General features: G+C 40.2%; 2 protein-coding genes and 1 long non-coding RNA gene across 6 annotated transcripts in view; 2 read left to right on the plus strand and 1 right to left on the minus strand.

Annotated features, from left to right (window-relative positions):
- LOC122536686 (rho guanine nucleotide exchange factor 10) overlaps nt 1-1,716 on the minus strand; it is a 47,644-nt gene extending 45,928 nt beyond the window's left edge. For both annotated transcript variants that reach the window (XM_043669228.1, XM_043669227.1), the window contains exon 1: nt 1,594-1,716. The gene's annotated coding sequence lies outside the window, so the exon portion shown is untranslated. The remainder of the gene's footprint in view (nt 1-1,593) is intronic.
- A 3,461-nt stretch (nt 1,717-5,177) lies between these two features.
- On the plus strand, nt 5,178-10,228 carry LOC122536684 (alanine--glyoxylate aminotransferase). 3 transcript variants are annotated; one of them, XM_043669226.1, is made up of 8 exons: nt 5,178-5,276; nt 5,335-5,427; nt 7,546-7,758; nt 8,206-8,406; nt 8,473-8,630; nt 8,830-8,985; nt 9,518-9,865; nt 10,012-10,228. In XM_043669226.1, the coding sequence occupies exons 3-8, from the start codon at nt 7,582-7,584 to the stop codon at nt 10,148-10,150; spliced, it is 1,179 nt and encodes a 392-aa protein (XP_043525161.1). In that variant the 5' UTR covers nt 5,178-5,276; nt 5,335-5,427; nt 7,546-7,581; the 3' UTR covers nt 10,151-10,228. The 3 variants fall into 3 exon arrangements, with proteins under 3 accessions (XP_043525161.1, XP_043525160.1, XP_043525159.1); XM_043669225.1 differs by lacking the exons at nt 5,178-5,276; nt 5,335-5,427 and adding an exon at nt 5,517-5,642; XM_043669224.1 differs by lacking the exons at nt 5,178-5,276; nt 5,335-5,427 and adding an exon at nt 6,619-7,220.
- On the plus strand, nt 6,558-21,394 carry LOC122536685. Its single transcript, XR_006308456.1, has 3 exons — nt 6,558-6,567; nt 19,719-19,724; nt 21,071-21,394. It is a non-coding gene; the product is annotated as an uncharacterized LOC122536685 (long non-coding RNA).
- Nucleotides 21,395-23,128: the final 1,734 nt, after the last annotated feature.

Here is a 23,128-nt window from a genome sequence, read left to right on the forward strand (position 1 = left end):
GCGTTTGTTGAAGTGAATTAGTCAAGTATCACATTCGAAAACCATATTGATTCACTTAATAAAGGCTATCCGATCGTTTCTAATTGGCGAAAAATTATAAAATCGTAAAAAAAAAAAGGAGAATCCATAATTTCTAATTTGTAACTTCGTCAATTTGTTGACGATACATACTAGCGAGTAGATCATTGTACGACAGGGTTCCGTAAATTCGTGACTTGCAATTTGTTAACTCATTAATATTGTTAGTTATTAAATTCTGCGTAAGAACTTTTAAGACTGAAAAATATATAAAACATAGATTTGATCTGTTTGGCTTCTGATATTCCTACACGAAATCCAGTTGAACAAGAACTGTTTGTCCTACCGTGAGTTCAGATAAATAGAATCCTGTAATAATAATAACACAAGGATTCGTTTTTAGCGTGACCGTGCGTCGATTTCTCTAACGTAAGCCTGGCAAACGTTTCTCACGATCTATCACACGGAGTAATGGGCATTTCGAAATGGGAACGTGATACCTATTGGTTAACGATTATGAATCAAAAGCTGATACACACTGGCTGGGACGCAGAGATGGCTTGAGCGCAGAAGCACAACGTTCGATCAGGATTAAGAAACTCCATTCGAAATAATTTATTTATTATCAACTGCATAAATTATTTGACAATTTTAACGGCGATAGAATTAATGAAAAACTCACTGGGGATTAATTCGTTCTTCAGATCGAGCCGGGTCTTTGTAGTTGAAAAAGTTAATCAATTGAAAATAAATTGACGAGGGATCAGTCAATTGACGGGAATAAAAATGCGGAAAAGTGGAGAGACTTTGTAAAAGTTCGTTCGTTCGAATACGATTGAATTACAGGATAATTCGAATAATCAAATAGATCCAATAATGAAAGTTCACTAGTTCTCCCTCCTCCGCTTCTTCTTCAAATGTAAACAGTTATTTGATTACCTAAGTGGATTATTTTATTTCTTCCTCTAACTTTCAATGTTAGGAGTTAAGATTTAAAACACCTAAACAAAGTTGAGCACGCTACGAATTTTATCCATTTTATAAATCGTCCGTGTATCACAGACTTCAAGCGTGATCATTGTTTCTTTGTTCTAGAAGTAATTCGAATTTTTCGCTACGAGCACACACACATATATTCGAACTACACGAAAACATTTCTGTACATGTTACACGCGTTATGTAAAAACACATTGAAATTTCATTGGCGTTGTAACGAAACGCGACTGTTGTATGATAGCATTAGTTAAGTTCGAAATCAATTTGAAGATGTATGTAGAAGAGTTTAATAAAAAGATCAACGTGCAAGATGAACAGTAAAATTCAAGTCACAAGTGTCGAAGACTCGAGTCTAAATTTGAAGGCCAAATAATTTGCAACTTCTACGTACATTTGCAGATTCTTTTCTTTCCAACTTTGCAAGCGTGATCGTTACAGCGCTTACGAAATTTCACGTAACATATCTGCACAAATGTTTCAAAGTGAACTGAAGCGTTTCAGAGTGTGCTAATAACCAAACCTATCGGAGCTCTACTGCCACTCGAGATACAGGCTAACACAACACTGGGGCACACTCACCTCGCGGAAAAGCAGCTACACGCCGAAGAGACGAACCTCCGGTTAAGTTATCGGCCGTTGTGAATCCATTTGAAATCCGGGAAAAAAGGATCGAGCGACCGTTTCACAAGGGTAAACACACTCGCGGGGCGAAGATCGGGCGGGCCACACACAGTCAGAAAACACACGGGAGAGAACCATTCGTTCGCGCCTCGTGCTTAGATAGTTTTGCGTTCGCTCATTGTTGAATGTGGCCAAGCACGCCCCCTTCAGAGACCGGTCGACCGAGGAATGGAGCGGAGAAAGGAGCAACAAAGAGGGAGAGAGGTGGACGAGGACGGGGAGAGAAACAGAAGGAGAGGACCGCGAGGCGAAGATAGGGAAAGGAGGATGGTCGAGGAGAATGCGAGATGAAAGGAGCGAGAGAGCAAAGGAGGCGACGATTCCAGACGGTGGAAAATGCGACGACCGCGCGGATATCTCAAGTTACGGACACTTAGGTACACTCCATCTCGTTTATTCGAACGAATCGGTGATCGCTCGACGAGCGTGCAAACGCTGAAGTTCCAGATGATCACCTCGGGGGAACACTAAAACCAACCAACCAACCAACCGGCGTGACAACCATTCGACGATCAAAGAACGATTATAATCCCACGAGGCGCGTGTTACGATTCATTTTTCAAGGACGGAGAGAAAGATCGACGAGTGACACCGATTTTACGTACGAACGGTCGGTAAACACTGGCTCGTGGAAGAGAAATATACAGGTGTACACTCGCGCGCCGGCTGCGTTTCCTTGACTACCGTGTGATCCAGTATCGATCTCACGCACGCTTTAAAAACACAGTCTCCTCGCGATCACGCTGCTCACGGTGACGGTCGATCAATATCCAAATGAACATTCCGCGTGATTTTTACAGAGAAACCTCTGACAAAATGCATGGAGACAGCGGGCAAACACCCTGGCGTTAAAACGAGCTAGTACTGGTTGCCGATTTCACGAGACACTCGAGGCCAGCACGCAGAACGTTCCTCCTTGGTCGCGGCCCGGCCTCTACTGAGAAACAAGTACGCCAGGGGGCAGTCACGAGCAAGCGGTTCTCGAACCGCTGGGAGCCTGAAAAGCCGTCTTCAGAAATTCCTGATGTTCGTTTATGTGCGGTTTTGTAGATGCACCGGGCAACCGGACCAAGTACGATCCACCCGCCCCTAGCCTCGCTTACTCGCCGGCCCTGACGAAACAACAACGACGACGACGACGACGACGACGTTCCATTGTTTCGTTGCCTCCTGGCTCAGGAGCATGGCACACAGGCAAACAGGCAACTGCGGTAGCGCACGTGCACGCCCGTTCAATACACGCTAATCCCTCGTGCATGTACGAGCAGGTTAGAAGGCATACACACACATGCACACACACGAGCGCACACTCGTAACTATGAACCGACTGTACACCGGTCGACCAGTCACGCACGATCTCTCGTTCGTGTATGAATGTGTAGTCCGGTTACCACCGGACCCGAACCCATCACCAACACATCGTCAACCTACAGCCTGCACGTACACGCTCGGCACAACGTTCCGTTCCCTCGCGAGCGAACGAAAAGCCCATCACGCGCCGGCTTTGAAGTACCGATGGAAATTTATTGTACGCCCTTCTTGCCACTTGGCCCCTTTCACCTCGATTTTGCAGTCATTTCGGCCAATTTCACGTTCCATGGAACGGTATTTACTGCTAGCAGCTTGACATTGGGATCTCCCAACGACAGGGGAGGACAGAAGAGGGAGAAAACGAGGAGAGGGAAAAGTAGCAATTGAACGGGCGTGCGAGAGAAAGAGAGAGAGAGAGAGAGAGAGAGAGAGAGAGAGAGAGAGAGAGAGAGAGAGAGAGAGAGAGAGAGAGAGAGAGAGAGAGACGAGCGTATAAAGGGAACTTTAAGTGGGTGGGAGAGCTAAGAGCTAGATGGAAGCACGATGGGGAAGGGGAAGGCGATGTCGAGCAACCGAACTTGACCCTCCGGTGGATTTGCATTTTCGTAGGTTTGCTTTAGCTGACAGGGGAATTTTTAATCGCTTAAGGAAGAGTTATCGTTCGCTTCGTCGTGAAATGATACGTATAAACATTAATTCGATGCGTTGATTTACGATTCGTTAAACTGTCAAGACTGTTATTTTATTGAATCAACTACGAATCAACTTTCGTCAGTACTTTGACGATCTTCAAGTTTTACTAACTTGAAACGTACGTGCATTAATTTCAATTCATCTTCGATACTTTGTTTGAGAAATTTTGCAACAGAGTAAAAAGTATAAAAATAATAGGCAAGGATATAAAAATAATAGGCACGGCGTATCTTGAAGAATCTGAAAAAGTCGTGTAAAATGAGATAGATATGTACTTGGAATTCCTTTTCTGATGTGTTAATGCAACGTTTGCCTGCGTATTTTCTTTGTGTTCTAGCGAAAGGAATGCCGCGCCAGCGCTCCGTTATGATCTTGAATACGCATTAAGGAATTTATTCCTGCTAGAACCATGAACTACATAATGTTTTTTACCTACAAGCATGCGTTAAATGCTTTGTTTACAATTTATTGTCATTGATCAGCTATGCAACCTTCTACAAAATGTTAACAGTAAAGATCAACCGCTAATAAATTATATATATATGTTAACCGGAAAGTAAAGAAAAAAAGGATTGATTGTACAGAGTTTTTTACTTCTGATTCACTAAAATATTATCTCGTTACTACGAATTATGAATTAAATACAGTCTTCTTCGAAAGAATAAATTCAAGAAATCTAATCAAATTTATTTATATCGTGAACACACGTTTCGAGCATATGTTTCTTATATATACGCAGTTTTTAATTACATATGCTTTCGTACAAATTAAATACAAATCGCACAAATTAATTTACTTTTATTAAATTGATTGTATACTTTTATTAAATTAATTTTATTAAATTAATTTACTCTTATTAAATACTCGATATATCAATTATACTCTAATCGTGAAATTAGTTATTTCAATATAGTGTTTCTTTAGTTGCCGCTAGGAATCAGCCGCGTCTTGGATCACGTGCGAGGAAGAGACCATGATATACGTGCTCGACAAACGAAAGCAGCTTTGATAAACGTAACCTGAGGCGGATCTGATAACGACTCATCGCATTTAGAAAGCTAATGGCGGACCTACCGCGGGAACAAAAAGCATTTAAACGCGCATTCAGTTTTTCCATTAGCACATTTCGCCGCACGAATATTCCGTGGCAGCTCTGTCGTCGCTAGTTGCTCCATAGTTTATGAAACTTCCCTCGCTTACGGTGATGGCGTTGCGCCACTTGTGTTCTTTGTGGAAATGAGATCCGAAGAAAAATGAAACGCAGATAAGGAAAATGAAAACGAAAGGGGAAAGAAATGTCGCTGTTTAACTACTCGTATATAAAAACTCTTTTATGAACACGCATATTTTCAATACGCAGATAATATTCGTGCGAGAGTATTTTGTTTATTTTAATTATCTTTATGCACACCTTGATACGAAAATATATTACATAAAAGCCTGTATCGCAACCATTAGATAAGATTAGTGTCGCTCTCTAATGGAAACTGTGCGTTTACTGGGCAGTTTGTTACAATTGTTGCAGCCGTGTACTTCGAAAATACACGCTAGTTTATTATTTTCCCGCTTGTTAACAGGTATAAATGCCCGCCTGTAAACAGATATATTTAACAGTAAAATTATACACAATTGTAGGGGACACGACCCAGGTAGTACCATAACTAATACAATAAATGTATTGCTTTCAACGACGTGGATCCTGGGACGTAGTACCGTCAAGGCCATAAGGTAATTGCCAAAAGAAAACTCTCATGACCCTGACCGTGCAGTTCCCAATTAAGTAATAAAACTTCCAAATCCTTCGACCTGGAAAAGACACAAAAGATTCGGGGGTATATAAGAACCGACTCCAACGCACGAGTGTTATAGTTCTTCTTCGATACCGAGGTCTACGCTAGAAAGTGATATCTCCGTCGTGCTGTGTATCTCCTACTGCTCCACTTGCAAGTATCATTTTGTTATTATTAGTGTTTGGACGACAAGTCCGTTGTTTTACAATTTTTGTGCGCTGTTTAAATAAACGTTATTGATTTAAAACACTAAAACACTCTTAACTGATCGTTTGCACCCGTAGTTGTGACCAGATAAAACGTGTCTCATTGTGGAATGTAATGAAGTGTTAGGTGTCGACAACTTTCGATGTCGAATACGTGAATACAGAGTGAACTGAAAGCAGGTGTGAATATCGACGACGGATATGAATAAAGCTCTCTCTCTCTCTCTCTCTCTCTCTCTCTCTCTCTCTCTCTCTCTCTCTCTCTCGTTTAGTTATCTATTGAAAATGAATTGTCTCGTCTGTGATCCTGCTCTCTGTAATTGTAATTATAATTGCAATACTACGCTTCAGTGCTTTACAAATAATATTCGAATAAATGTTAAGCTCATATGCTTCTTACCTTTGATGATGAAAGTTAACAATAACATCACTTCACCATCAATACTTTGCACACGCGTACTAACAATACTAATGCATTATAAATCTGTAAATTAACAGGATTCAAATTAATCTTTTATCATATTACTGTTGGATTCCTTGTAATGGAGTCAACACGCTTATAATTTAGAAGAGTTTATTCGTGGTCGTCTATGAAATAGAATGATATAGAGTGATTTGCAATGATTTAGAATGTCTTAGAATATGATGAATGTCTAATGCTCTTGAGTATGACGTAGAATGTCTCTATAATGATTTAGAATGTTTTATGCTCTCGAATGTCTCTAATGCATATCCTTATACATATTTGGTTATCATCGTCAAGTGGAAGGGGAAGGAGCATAAATGACCAACTATTGGATCTTGCCCTTATGACTATTCACAGTCCACTTTTACGTGGATTGTCAGTATTTGCATAGAGTCAATATTGTCCGGTTTGGTCATCCAACATTACTAGCGATGAAAATTATTATTGGATATAAAATAAAATTTAATTCACAAGAAACGAATAAATGATTGCTTCTCATCTATTCGTTAACGTAATTCACGATTCGCTTATTTATGTAAATTACGATCAGACTCGTAACGTAAGGTTATCAGGCAGCGGCAGTGTCAAACTATTTTCATCATTCAATGAAGAGATTTCTTTGTGCTCCGAGTTCACTTAATAAATTGATAAACGTCGAAACGCTTTATTCGTTATCCATCTCGGCTCAACAGCGCTTGTAAATTAATAATTTCTCGTCTGCGTATATTGCACCTATAATATTCAATCCTTCCATAATTGATGTGCGAAAATTTATAGCGACATCTTATCGGGCAAATACATTATTCATCGTCGGTTTATTACGTAACAAAAATTATCGCGTTTTGTTAAAATTGATTGCATATTTTATGATTTCGTAAAAACGATCACTCTAAATTAAAATATCTAAACTGTAGAGAGGGTATCTGAACGGTCTGGGTATCTGCTAAATTCTGGGAAACATTACTACAGTATGCCATACGCTCTGGTTGGGTGAACAACACTTGGTTCAATTATCAATACGAAATTGTACGTTGTCTCGAGCTTCGAGAGCCATAAGTTGTAAGTGACAAATTTACGTGGTATTTTATAATATAGATAACGTAGAAGTATTACGCTACATTCTTACGTAATAACAAACAGAAGAAGACAGAAGATAATATACAATTTATCAGCGTGTTTTGTATTCGGAAATTATTTCCAAATAATGTTTGCACTACTCGATATGAAATTGTAAAAGATAACAATTAGCCGATCTATTTGTAAAACTGAACAAAGTGCATAACTGGAATTTTACCAACGTTTCATCGTTATCGGTTGACATCGCTAATTATCATTTTGACATTCAAGGGAGAAGTAGAGTAAAAACATATATTTTAATTTACAGCTAGTTTGCAAAAAAATTTGCAACAAGAACATCGATATGTGTCCCGAGTGGAACCAACTTGCTACTCACAAGGAACCGCCAGCGATACTTAAGACTAAACTGCAGCTACCTGTAAAAATTTTAACAAGCCCCGGGCCGACTAATTGTTCGGAGCGAGTTCTTCAATCTCTTAAAAATCAAGTTCTCGGTCATCTTCATCCGGAAATTTGCCAGGTAACCGTGTCTTGCGTTCAAATAATTAATAATTAATAATTAATAATTAATATATAATTATAATTAATAATATATAATTAATAATTAATAATTAATATATAATTATAATTAATGTATATTATATTAATATATAATTAATAATTAATAATTAATATATATTATATTAATATATAATTAATAAATAATATATAATTCAAAAATAAAAATTAACTAAATCGAAGGACAGCGACTGATACACAGTTTTTCAATAAAATTGAAAGAGCGTGAAGTACTTATGTATAGTATGATTTGACCGGTTATTGTTGCTTAGAGAAACAATTTGAGAGATTGCTATCTGTGAGCTGTATATTCTGTCATCGGGCAATGTTTCATACCATGTAAGATGATATAAAATTAAAATGACATCACATTTCAATCTTTTCTTTTTCTTCTTGATTAACAACCTAGTTGATGGATGAGATTAAGGCAGGCCTTCAGTATGTGTTTCAAACCAATAATAGGCTCACATTGGTATTAAGTGCGTCAGGTCATGGTGGTATGGAGGCCTGTTTAACAAATTTGCTCGAACGCGGCGAAACTGTACTCGTTGTCAAGAGTGGAATTTGGGGTGAACGCGCAGCTGACATGGCTGCTCGAATTGGTGTACACGTAGGTAGTACAGTTCTTGAAAGAATCAACGCTATCAAGACTCTAAGATTAAATTTAAACACACAGGCGGAAGTGATAGAAACAGAACACACCAGCGCTGTCACGTTGGAACAACTGGAAATAGCGTTGCGTCGGTATAATCCAGCCGCGGTTTTCATGGTCCACGCTGAATCCTCCACAGGTTTGAAACAACCACTAGAAGGTTTCGGCGATCTCATTCACAGGTAAATGATTTTCTTTTCAAACGTAACTTGAACATGAATTGCATTCTATTTGTATTATCGCAGAAAAGAATATCATGATATTGTTTAATACAAGTTTACCCAACATCCATCATACCCTTCTTAAGCATTTCCTTAAACATTAACTGAAAAAATGTATCGATCAAATTGGGCACGTAAAGTAAATGAAAAATTTTTCCAGATACAACGCGCTTTTTATCATTGATACTGTCGCATCGCTGGGCGGCGAACCGTTCTTCATGGACTCCTGGGGCGTCGATGCAGCCTATACTGGCAGTCAAAAGGTTCTCGGTGCTCCTCCAGGATTATCGCCTATCTCGTTTAGTCCACGGGCTGAGTACGTAATCACGTCGCTGTCTGTTTCTCTTTGTCTGATGCAAACCGCGACGTATCTCCCGTATCTCCCGGAACACTTGTGAAAATGGTCAGAGAATTGAGACTTCTAGCGATCCCCTTTGAATATCAATACAATCCTCGAGGTCGTCACGGTGACTCGCGGTCGACTCGGTTCCTCTATGATTCATAGAAGACGACGGGTGAATTCTTCTTCGATGATAGTCCGATGCATTTTGAATGGAATAGTCTGTGTCTGTCACTGAACCATCCATTATGACGAGACCTACCTATATGTGCCACCATAGTAAAAATTTACCTCTGTCAATTTACTAATCTCCTCGCATGTTTCTTCTTTAACGGCGCCCAATGAGGTTACGCTCGCCTCGATTATTAACGCACAACCTCGTTGTACACGCACTCGTCCTCGGTATCAACTCTTTATTATTATTACTAGTTTCTGGCCTAATTATTCTTAATAATTACTCGCCATTCATCACGACACGGCAATTTCATCGCGTTCTCTGTTGCATTAGGACGAAATTGCTGCAAAGGAAGACCAAGCCCAGTTCGTATTACTTGGACATGACGCTCCTTGGAAATTATTGGAAATGTTTTGGGAACGAGAGTCGCGTGTACCATCACACCGCAAGCGCCACGCTTCTTTATGGCCTTCGCGAGGCGTTGGCGGAAATCGCTGAAGAGGGTCTCCGAGCATCGTGGATCCGACACGCTAGCGCAGCTGCCAGATTAAGAAGGGGCCTTGAATTACGGGGTCTTCGATCTTACGTGAAAATTCCACAGTATCAATTATCCACGGTTATCTCAATAGAGCTGCCACCTGGCGTCGACGATACGATCATCATACAACGTGCCATGAAAAAGTAAGTCGTCTCCTCTTCGTAAATTTGAATCGAATTGTTGTGACATTACCATTCGACTGCAACATTCGCAACGTGATTGAATCAATTGTGCACGAAGTGAAAGAAAATTGTTTTTGAACATATTAAAACCATTGTGATTACTTCAGCTGCAACGTGGAAATCAGCAGAGGCTTGGGACCAACTGTGGGGAAAGTTTTGCGAGTTGGATTGTTGGGGATCAATGCTACATTTGACAAAGTCGATCTTATTCTACGCGCTCTGGAAATTTTACCGTCGAAGCTGTGAGAAACAGTTGAGACAAGTTATGTGGACATACGATGCTGACTTATGTAGAAAAATAACTATATTATCGTCAAAAATTAAGTTGGTCGTCTCTCAAGAATAGTCACGCAAGCGTTCACGTTCACAGATGTAACAACATTATTCATATTTTCTGATTTTAATTTTTATTAGTAGTAACGCTGCAGTGCAAAGCCTGCATAAATTGATATGGTAAAATGTGACACGAAAATAGTATGGGAATCAAGCGACACCCAAAACTTGGGATACGAAAAAGCATTAGATGTTGAGTTAGACCAGTTATCCCAGTTAGACAATGGAATTATATGACACTGACTAATAAATTAACATTTAATATATCAACAGAGTTATAAGTTAAGAACTAACAATAAGAACTGTAAAATTATTGATTACTGTAATAAAAAAATTGTTTTTGGAAATACTGACTTACACCTGTTGTGCAACGCTGACTTTACCTGAAAGTTGTGCAGCAAGAGATGCACTTTGATAGTTATCATTCTTTAACAATCACTGTAATATGCGTTATATCTTTGCATGTACATAAATAATCTTAGTCTAACAATACTATTGCTATTTAAATATCATTAGATACTTTCATTATTTCTCTTTGAATCTATAATTAGGAAAACAATTTAGTCCCTACCATTAATTAGTCAAACAAGAATATCTCTTTAATAAATTACACAACAGACTGATCAAATCATTATGCTCTATCTTATAAATATCTTTTCTCTTTTTAAAAAATTACATAAATTCAACACAAGTGTCAATCATGACTCGTGTAATGAATAAATAAAACACTACTGATTTACAATATATTCTAATGAGACCCGAACGTAATCACTTCCACGTGGTGGGTCTTGGTAGTTGATACCGTTTTACAAACTCTAAAGTTTGAAAAACGATATTTAGCTAAAAACTACGCAAACAATACTACAGTTTACATCATACAAAATACATTCATTTGATTCCGTATAACATATTTGATTCAGTACTAGAGTCAAGCAATAAATAGTCAATAAGTAAATATTCACAAAAAAAATCTCCTTAAAAAGTAACTATCAATTCCCGAAAAATTTCAGCTTCAAAAACTTTGGAAACCACACTGTTTCAGGAAAAACAGTTCGACGAGAGCCACTATAGTGCCATCTCCTCAATAGCCATATGATACTGATTCAAAATTCGAAAAATCAGTGAGAAACACCTTCTGGCTCTTGAGATATCAACGCTTGAAAATTTCAGAAAAACGTCTGCATAAGGAGAATTGCTAGAAACGGGAACATATCGTGCCATATTTTCGTTGGTCACATCCTCCTGATATAAAATTCGAAATACCCTCTGTCAATAAAGATATTTCCACTACTCTATCCGGAAGACCGGTTTACGAGAGCTACGTCGTACCACCTCTCCGATGGTCATATACTCCGGGTACAAAATTCGAAATTTCAGCGAAAAACACATTCTCTCTGTCGAGATATTCACGCATGAAATTTTTTCGAAAAACCTATGTATCAGGAGAACCGATAGAGACGAGGCCTTGTAGTGCCACCTCTTCGATGGGCATGTTCTCCTGATACAAAATCCCAAATTTCAGCGAGAAACACATTCTCGTTCTCGAGATATCCTCGCTTGGAAATTTTTCGGAAAACCTATGTATCAGGAGAAACGATAGAGGCGAGGCCATGTCGTGCCACCTCTTCGTTGGGCATGTTCTCCTGATACCAAATCCCAAATTTCAGCGAGAAACACGTTCTCGTTCTCGAGGTATCCCCGCTTAAATTTTTTTGAAAAACGTATGTATCAGGAGAACTGATGGAGGCGGGGCCTTGTAGTGCCACCTCCTCGATGGGCATGTTCTCCTGATACCAAATCCCAAATTTCAGTGAGAAACAGATTCTCGTTCTCGAGATATCCTGTCTTGAAAATTTTTCGAAAAACCTATGTATCAGGAGAACCGATAGGGGCTGGGCCTTGTAGTTCGACTTCTTCGTTGGGCATGTTCCCCTGATTCCAAATCCCGAATTTCAGAGAGAAACAGATCCTCGTTCTCGAGATATCCTCGCTTAAAATTTTTTCGAAAAACCTATGTATCAGGAGAACCGATAGGGGCGGAGACATGTAGTGCCACCTCTTCGTTGGGCATGTTCCCCTGATTCCAAATCTCAAATTTCAGCGAGAAACACATTCTCGTTCTCGAGATATCCTCGCTTGCAAATTTTTCGAAAAATCTTTGTATCAGGAGAAACGATAGAGGCGAGGACTTGACGTGCCGCCTCTTCGTTGGCCATTTTCTCCTGATACAAATCAGAAAATTCAGCGAGAAACGCATTCTCGTTCTCGAGTTATCCTCGCTTGGAATTTTTTCGAAAAACCTATGTATCAGGAGAACCGATAGGGGCGAGGCCTTGTCGTACCACCACTTCGTTGGGCATGTTCGCCTGATACAAAATCCGAAAATTCAGCGAGAAATACATTGTGGCCGTCGAGATATCCTCGCTTGAAGTTTTTTCGAAAAACTTATGTATCAGGAGAACAGATAGGGGTGAGGCCTTGAAGTGCCACCTCTTCGTTGGGCATTTCCCTGATTCCAAATCCCAAATTTCAGAGAGAAACATATCCTCGTTCTCGAGATATCCCCGCTTAAATTTTTTTGAAAAACGTATGTATCAGGAGAACTGATGGAGGCGGGGCCTTGTAGTGGCACCTCCTCGATGGGCATGTTCTCCTGATACCAAATCCCAAATTTCAGCGAGAAACCCATTCTCGTTCTCGAGATATCCTGGCTTGAAAATTTTTCGAAAAACCTTTGTATCAGGAGAAACGATAGAGGCGAGGACTTGACGTGCCACCTCTTCGTTGGCCATTTTCTCCTGATACAAATCAGAAAATTCAGCGAGAAACGCATTCTCGTTCTCGAGTTATCCTCGCTTGGAATTTTTTCGAAAAACCTATGTATCAGGAGAACCGATAGGGGCGAGGCCTTGTAGTGCCACCTCTTCGTTGGGCATGTTCTCCTGATACCAAATCCCAAATTTCCGCGAGAAATACATTCTCGTTCTCGAGGTATCCCCGCTTAAATTTTTTCTAAAACGTATGTATCAGGAGAGCTGATAGAGGCGGGGCCTTGTAGAGCCACCTCCTCGATGGGCATGTTCTCCTGATACCAAACCCCAAATTTCAGCGAGAAACACATTCTCGTTCTCGAGATATCCTCGCTTGCAAATTTTTCGAAAAACCTATGTATCAGGACAACTAATAGAGGCGAGGCCTTGTCGTACCACCACTTCGTTGGGCATGGTCGCCTAATACAAAATCCGAAAATTCAGCGAGAAATACATTCTGGCCGTCGAGATATCCTCGCTTGCAAATTTTTCGAAAAACCTATGTATCAGGAGAACAGATAGGGGTGAGGCCATGAAGAACCACCTCTTCGTTGGGCATTTTCCCCTGATTCCAGATCCCAAATTTCAGAGAGAAACATATCCTCGTTCTCGAGATATCCTCGCTTGTAATTTTTTCGAAAAACCTTTGTATCAGGAGAAACGATGGAGGCGAGGACTTGACGTGCCACCTCTTCGTTGGCCATGTTCTCCTGATACCAAATCCCAAATTTCAGCGAGAAACACATTCTCGTTCTCGAGATATCCTGGCTTGGAACTTTTTCGAAAAACCGAAATATCAGGAGAAACCATAGAGGCGAGGCCTTGTCGTGCCACCTCTTCGTTGGTCATATGCTCCTGACACAAATCAGAAAATTCAGCGAGAAACGCATTCTCGTTCTCGAGTTCACCTCGCTTGGAACTTTTTCGAAAAACCTATGTACCAGGAGAAACGATAGAGGCGAGGCCTTGAAGTGCCACCTCTTCGTTGGGCATTTTCCCCTGATTCCAAATCCCAAATTTCAGGGAGAAACATATCCTCGTTCTCGAGATATCCTCGCTTGGAATTTTTTCGAAAAACCTATGTATCAGGAGAACCGATAGGGGCTGCGCCTCGTAGTGCGACTTCTTCGTTGGGCATGTTCCCCTGATTCCAAATCCCGAATTTCAGAGAGAAACAGGTCCTCGTTCTCGAGATATCCTCGCTTAAAATTTTTTCGAAAAACCAATGTATCAGGAGAACCGATAGGGGCGAGGCCATGTAGTGCCACCTCTTCGATGAGCATGTTCTCCTGATACCAAATCCCAAATTTCATCGAGAAACACATTCTGGTTCTCCAGATATCCTCGCTTGAAATTTTTTCGAAAAACCTATGTATCAGGAGAACCGATAGGGGCGGAGACTTCTAGTGCCACCTCTTCGTTGGGCATGTTCCCCTGATTCCAAATCCCGAATTTCAGCGAGAAACATTCTCGCTCTGGAGGTATCCACGGTTAAATTTTTTTGAAAAACGTATGTATCAGCAGAACTGATGTAGGCGGGGCCTTGTACTGCCACCTCCTCGATGGGCATGTTCTCCTGATACCAAATCCCAAATTTCAGCGAGAAACACATTCTCGTTCTCGAGATATCCTGGCTTGAAAATTTTTCGAAAAACCTTTGTATCAGGAGAAACGATAGAGGCGAGGACTTGACGTGCCACTTCTTCGTTGGCCATTTTCTCCTGATACAAATCAGAAAATTCAGCGAGAAACGCATTCTCGTTCTCGAGTTATCCTCGCTTGGAATTTTTTCGAAAAACCTATGTATCAGGAGAACCGATAGGGGCGAGGCATTGTAGTGCCACCTCTTCGTTGGGCATGTTCTCATGATACCAAATCCCAAATTTCCGCGAGAAACACATTCTCGTTCTCCAGATATCCTCGCTTGAAATTTTTTCGAAAAACCTATGTATCAGGAGAACCGATAGGGACGAATCCTTGTAGTGCCACCTCTTCGATGGTCATGTTCTGCTAATACCGAATCCCAAATTTCAGAGAGGAAGACATTCTCTTTCTCGAGATATCCTCGCTTGAAATTTTTTCGAAAAACGTATGTATCAGGAGAAACGATAGAGGCGAGGCCTTGTCGTGCCACCTCTTCGTTGGGCATGTTCTCCTGATACCAAATCCGAAATTTCAGCGAGGAACACATTCTGGTTCTCCCGATATTCACGCTTGAAGTTTTTTCGAGAAACCTATGTATCAGGAGAACCGATAGTGGCGAGGCCTTGTCGTGCCACCTCTTCCTTGGGCATGTTCTCCTGATACAAATGACAAAATTCAGCGAGAAACGCATTCACGTTCTCGAGTTATCCTCGCTTCGAATTTTTTCGAAAAACCAATGTATCAGGAGAACCGATAGGGGCGAGGCCATGTAGTGCCACCTCTTCGATGAGGATGTTCTCCTGATACCAAATCTCAAATTTCAGCGAGAAACACATTCTGGTTCTCCAGATATCCTCTCTTGAAATTTTTTCGAAAAACCTATGTATCAGGATAACCGATAGGGGCGGGGCCTTGTAGTGCGACTTCTTCGTTGGGCATGTTCCCCTGATTCCAAATCCCGAATTTCAGAGAGAAACAGATCCTCGTTCTCGAGATATCCTCGCTTAAAATTTTTTCGAAAAACCTATGTATCAGGAGAACCGATAGGGGCGGAGACTTGTAGTGCCACCTCTTCGTTGGGCATGTTCCCCTGATTCTAAATCTCAAATTTCTGGGAGAAACATTCTCGCTCTGGAGGTATCCACGGTTAAATTTTTTTGAAAAACGTATGTATCAGGAGAACTGATGGAGGCGGGGCCTTGTAGTACCACCTCCTCGATGGGCATGTTCTCCTGATACCAAATCCCAAATTTCAGCGAGAAACACATTCTCGTTCTCGAGATATCCTGGCTTGAAAATTTTTCGAAAAACCTTTGTATCAGGAGAAACGATAGAGGCGAGGACTTGACGTGCCACTTCTTCGTTGGCCATTTTCTCCTGATACAAATCAGAAAATTCAGCGAGAAACGCATTCTCGTTCTCGAGTTATCCTCGCTTGGAATTTTTTCGAAAAACCTATGTATCAGGAGAACCGATAGGGGCGAGGCATTGTAGTGCCACCTCTTCGTTGGGCATGTTCTCCTGATACCAAATCTCAAATTTCCGCGAGAAACACATTCTCGTTCTCCAAGTATCTCCCGCTTAAATTTTTTTTAAAAACGCATGTATCAGGAGAACTGATAGAGGCGGGGCGTTGTAGAGCCACCTCCTCGATGGGCATGTTCTCCTGATACCAAACCCCAAATTTCAGCGAGAAACACATTCTCGTTCTTGAGATATCCTCGGTTGAAATTTTTTCGAAAAACCTATGTATCAAGGGAACCGATAGGGGCGGCGCCTTGTAGTGCCAACCCTTCGTTGGCCATGTTCCCCTGATACCAAATCCCAAATTTCAGCGAGAAACACATTCTGGTTCTCCAGATATCCTCGCTTGAAATTTTTTCGAAAAACGTATGTATCAGGGGAACCGATAGGGGCGGCGCCTTGTAGTGCCACCCCTTCGTTGGGCACGTTCCCCTGATTCCAAATCTCAAATTTCAGCGAGAAACACATTCTCGTTCTCGAGATATCCTGGTTTGAAAATTTTTCGAAAAACCTTTGTATCAGGAGAAACGAGAGAGGCGAGGACTTGACGTGCCACCTCTTCGTTGGCCATGTTCTCCTGATACCAAATCCCAAATTTCAGCGAGAAACACATTCTCGTTCTCGAGATATCCTCGCTTGGAACTTTTTCGAAAAACCTATGTATCAGGAGAAACCATAGAGGCGAGGCCTTGTCGTGCCACCTCTTCGTTGGGCATATACTCCTGACACAAATCAGAAAATTCAGCGAGAAACGCATTCTCGTCCTCGAGTTCTCCTCGCTTGGAACTTTTTCGAAAAACGTATGTATCAGGAGAAACGATAGAGGCGAGGCCTTGTCGTGCCACCTCTTCGTTGGGCATGTTCTCCTGATACAAATCAGAGAATTCAGCGAGAAACGCATTCTCGTTCTCGAGTTATCCTCGCTTGGAATTTTTTCGAAAAACCTATGTATCAGGAGAACCGATGGGCCCGAGGCCTTGTAGTGCCACCTCTTCGATGGTCATGTTCTGCTAATACAGAATCCCAAATTTCAGCGACAAACACATTCTCGTTCTCGAGTTATCCTCACTTGGAATTTTTTCGAAATACCTATGAATCAGGAGAACAGATAGGGGTGAGGCCTTGAAGTGCCACCTCTTCGTTGAGCATTTTCCCCTGATTCCAAATCCCAAATTTCAGAGAGAAACATATCCTCGTTCTCGAGATATCCTCGCTTGGAATTTTTTCGAAAAACCTATGTATCAGGAGAACCGATAGGGGCGAGGCCTTGTAGTGCCACCTCTTCGNATGGGCATGTTCTCCTGATACCAAATCCCAAATTTCAGCGAGAAACAAATTCTGGTTCTCCAGATATCCTCGCTAGAAATTTTTTCGAAAAACCTGTGTATCAGGGGAACCGATAGGGGCGGCGCCTTGTAGTGCCACCTCTTCGTTGGGCATGTTCCCCTGATTCCAAATCTCAAATTTCAGCGGGAAACACATTCTCGTTCTCGAGGTATCCCCGCTTAAATTTTTTTGAGAAACGTATGTATCAGGAGAACTGATGGAGGCGGCGCCTTGTAGTGCCACCTCCTCGATGGGCATGTCCTCCTGATACCAAATCCCAAATTTCAGCGAGAAACACATTCTCCTTCTCGAGATATCCTCGCTTGCAAATTTTTCGAAAAACCTATGTATCAGGAGAAACGATAGAGGCGAGGACTTGTCGTGCCACCTCTTCGTTGGGCATATGCTCCTGACACAAATCAGAAAATTCAGCGAGAAACGCATTCTCGTTCTCGAGTTCTCCTCGCTTGGAACTTTTTCGAAAAACGTATGTATCAGGGGAACCGATAGGGGCGGCGCCTTGTGGTGCCACCCCTTCGTTGGGCATATTCCCCTGATTCCAAATCTCAAATTTCAGCGAGAAACTCATTCTCGTTCTCGAGATATCCTCGCTTGGAGTTTTTTCGAAAAACCTATGTATCAGGAGAACCGATAGGGGCGAGGCCTTGTAGTGCCACCTCTTCGATGGGCATGTTCTCCTGATACCAAATCCCAAATTTCAGCGAGAAACACATTCTCGTTCTCGAGATATCCTCGCTTGCAAATTTTTCGAAAAACCTATGTATCATGAGAAACGATAGAGGCGAGACCTTGTCGTGCCACCTCTTCCTTGGGCATGTTCTTCTGATACAACATCCGAAAATTCAGCGAGAAACGCATTCTGGCTCTCGAGATATCCTCGCTTGAAATTTTTTCGAAAAACCTATGTATCAGGAGAACCGGTGGAGACGAGGCCGTGTAGTGCCACCTCTTCGATGGGCATGTTCTCCTGATACCAAATCCCAAATTTTAGCGAGAAACACTTTCTCATTCTCGAGTTATTCCCGCTTGAAATTTTTTCGAAAAACCTATGTACCAGGAGAAACGATAGAGGCGAGGCCTTGTCGTGCCACCTCTTGGATGGGCATGCGTTCCTGATACAAAAATTCCGAAAATTCAGCGAGAAACATATTCTGGCTCTCGCGATATTCACGCTTGAAAGTTTTTCGAAAACCCTATGTATCATAGAACTGATAGAGGCGAGGCCTTGTAGTTCCATCTATTCGGTGGGCATGTTCTCCTGATACCGAATCCCAAATTTCAGCGAGAAACTCTTTCTTGTTCTCGAGATATCCTCGCTTGAAATTTTTTCGAAAAGCTATGCATCAGGAGAACCGCTGTAGGCGTGATTTTGTCGTGCCACTTCTTCGATGGTCATGTTCTCCTGATACGAAATCCGAAATTACACCGAGAAACACATTCTGGCTCTCTAGATATTCACTCCTGAAGTTTTTTCGAAAAACCTATGTATCATAAGAACCGATTTAGTCTTGTTGTGCCACCTCTTCGATTGTCATGTGCTTCTGATACAAAATCCGAAATTTCAGCGAGAAACAAATTCTTGTTCTCGAGATATTCACGCTTGAAATTTTTTCGAAAAACCTTTGTATCAGGAGAAACGATAGAGGCGAGGACTTGACGTGCCACCTCTTCGTTGGCCATTTTCTCCTGATACAAATCAGAAAATTCAGCGAGAAACGCATTCTCGTTCTCGAGTTATCCTCGCTTGGAATTTTTTGAAAAACCTATCTAACAGGAGAACCGATAGAGGCGAGGCCTCGTCGTGCCACTTCTTCGATGGGCATGTACTCCTGATACAAATCCGAAATTGCAGCGAGGAACACATTCTGGCTCTCTAGATATTCACGCCTGAAGTTTTTTCGAAAAACCTATGTATCAGGAGAACCGTGTGGCCTTATCGTGCCACCTCTTCGATGGTCATATGCTCCTGATACAAAATTTGAAATTTCTGCGAGATGTACCTTCTGGCTCTCGGGATATTCGCGCTTGAATATCTTTTAAAAAACATAAGTATCAGGGGAACCGCTCGACGGATGGCTCTGTCGTGTCACCTCTTCGAGAGTCATGTTCTCCGGGTACACATGGGTTTTAAAAAGTCTTGAAGATAGTATCTCGAGAAGTAGGTTGTAGTCTTCGATGGAAGTTTGTAATTTGTCAATAATTTACTTAATAACTAATTATTCTTACAGTCAAGTTTACTCAATCAAATGATAGAGTTTTTAACAAATTGAACTGTAGATTGTGTAGTTCTTAGCTTGGTATCATTTTTCAATGTTTATTGTTTGGAAGATGATATCAATTACCAGGTCTCACCACGAGGAGGTGACTACACTCGAGACCCGCCCTGAGTACCAATCCCGTCCACTTTCCGTTACACGCTTTGCTTTTTATATTGCTTAAAGAGTGCCGTGTACTTATTATACTTTTCCTTGTTACGTAATGTGGTGACAGACGTTCCATAGCAATTACATTTATATTCAATTTCAAATTGTCATGATCAGGTATTAACACATTCTTATACCTCGTTTGGAGTAATGTACTGTCCGTATAGGTTAAGATTAGTCTGACTTTTCGGGCGTCAGTGATGTGGAGCAATTGATAATTTTTCGAAAAACTATTATACCAATCAACAATTTAATAATATTTATATTTTTATCGCAAGATTACACTTCTACTTATTTATTACAGTGTTAAATAATAATTTGTTAAACTTTTTACCGGTTCAAAATTATACTAATTCATAATACTAATTTTTAAGTTACAGCTGCATTGATATACATTAGATAAAAATTTATTTGGAGAAAATTTATAGAATCAAAAATCAGGTTATGTAGTTATTGTCGCCTTTGTATAATCGCGCAGTATATAGAAAGTTTTGCTTGTTTATTGTTTTAGAGAGCAAGAAATATGTTTATTATTTATCTGTCTTTTTTCTTTATTCTAAATAAAATAATTTAATTTTTATAAATACATTATTCAAACTATGAAATAATGCGTAAAAGTACAAAGGAATTCAATCACTGAACAGTTGTTGTATGTAAACAGTTAAAATTGTTAAATAATATTCGGAAATGCATTATTTCATAGGTTGAATAATTCATTTAAAACTTATTAAATTATTTTTATAATATTTTTAAACATTACTTAATAATTTTCACAATTTATCTGTTACGATTGAATTAACAAATAATTCACGTCATTTGTCTTAAATAAATTGTTCAAGTCGATTGTTATAAATTATTGCTAAAAAATTGGTTGCGCTGTAATAGTGTACCTGTGCCTATATCGATATGGTAGAATGTGACATAAAAATGATACGGGGGTCAAGTGATTCTCAAAATACAAAACACGATAAATTGAATATTCGGACATCCAAACTCGTCTGTGATATCTGGTCTAGTTGCTCAGTGATTTTATTTAACAAATTTCTACTATTTGATAATAATCGTATAACTCGTCTGTTATATAGTTCTCCAATTCACCGTTGTTTAAGAGTAGAGTGCGCTAAAAAACCAGTGATTTTTTTTTTCCTAGTCGATATTTCAGAGCCTGAGACACCAAATCCCATTTAATGTCCAATCTATGCTGTTTCTGGTCAATGATCGTACGAGGTTTTGCTACAAACTTCACCGATGGCTGACGGGTTGCGGCATGTAGGCGTCATACTAATTCCTACACGTTAAATACATTGTACATTTCAGTTTATAATGAAGCGCGTTTCGATCAGTATAGAAGAACAACACAAACGGGAATCAATCATTTATTTATTTATTTATCAATGGAAATAATGAAATCGGTATCTAGCATAATTATTTATTCATATTCAATTAGATATTTTATTGCATTAGTTAGCAATATCAACAGTTGGTTACACACTTCTTATTCGCTCACTTTTCTTCTCTGTATCTCTCATTTCCACAATTTGTTCGCTTCTCTCTCTCTCTCTCTCTCTCTCTCTCTGTCTCTCTCTCTCCCCTTCTCTGACTTTATCAAATAATGATACACGCACACACGTAATTATGTACGTGTAACGAAATTACCAGCTAGAAATAACAAACGGTACAATGACTTAATGATTAATTACGATTTAATTGACAATCGTTTTGGCATAGTATAAAATATCACCATCATCCTCCTCTCAGATGTACAAGATTAACGATTTCGTATTAACAAGTGAACGAGTTCAACCGATCGCAAACCACGTTCAAATTGACCTCTCAACGGATCCGGTTTCCGGTTTCATCAACAATATTTCGCTAATTAATTTTACTAGAAAATGTCACATCTGAATGCTATTTAGTTTCGTGCTGATCGATCGCTTCGATTGTTAATTAAAACTTCTTAAGGCACTATAGAAAATGCGTTGTTACCGCCATTTTTACATAATGATTTACATACATCGTCGCGCGACATCCATTTCAAAGATTTACGTTCACAGATTTGTATATTTAATCATTCACTTATACAATATCGAATACAATATCAATTTTCATCATTTATTCATTATTTCGATTGCGACGAACTATCTCATTCGATACTCGCGTTGATTGCATTACGCAAATTAATATTCGCAAATGTAATTTCGACTGATTAGTAAAACGAGAAAGAAAAAAAGAGAGAGAGAAAAAAAAAAAGGAACGAGAGTTCGTTGCATTCGTACAGGAAAGTACGGGACGAGCACGGATGCTTTAAATAACTGCGAAGATAATAATCATTCGTAACGACGACGACGACGACAATAGTAATAATACTAATAATAAAATAAAATAAAATAATGTGGATAATTACTAATATTAAGCTTAAATAATTTGTTATTTATGAGTTTGATAAAGGCACGAAGACGTTACATAATTATACATATATACTATTAATTGTGTCGTCTTCCGACGTCCTGGAGTTCCTACGTCGCTGCAGGTCTTCGCGTTCAAGTCCCCAATAGTCTCGCTTCGATCTTAATTTTAATTTTTTTTTTTTTTTTTCGGCCGGTAACCAGATTGGGGATAAAGACCTCATCTGCTGTTGAATGTTCGTTCATCCTGTATATAAAGTTCCAAACATATGTTCTTACAAGCCGCAAGTAGCTGTGTAGCTAACTAAAAGGATTGATGGGGATCACGCCAGGTTAAGCACGCAACGTGCAAGACCGGTCCTAGGATGGGTGACCGTTCTATATCCAGTCTTGAAAAGCGTGTCTGAGGCAGAGGTCGCTGCCATCAGCTCTTCCTTTTTTACCATCTTTACCTATCCTACCTTACCGACACGATCCCACTCTTTCTCGTTTCCACGAGTGCAGCGTCCGGAAAAAAAAAAAAGTTTCCCGCCTTTCGCTATAGAAACCACCTTGGGACGTGACATTAATAATCGTAATGTTAATAGCAGCCGTGATTCTCCTAATTTATAATATATCTATATTATACGTGCCTATGTACAAAAAATATTGGCATCGATCGTTGTTTAAGGCGTTTATAAAATGTTAAATTAAACGTCCTGTGTGTGTGTGTCTGTGTGTGTGTGTGTGTGTGTGTAT

Source organism: Frieseomelitta varia, unplaced genomic scaffold, assembly GCF_011392965.1.
Source record: "Frieseomelitta varia isolate USP_RPSP 00005682 unplaced genomic scaffold, Fvar_1.2 scaffold_866, whole genome shotgun sequence".
Taxonomy (NCBI): Eukaryota; Metazoa; Arthropoda; class Insecta; order Hymenoptera; family Apidae; genus Frieseomelitta; species Frieseomelitta varia.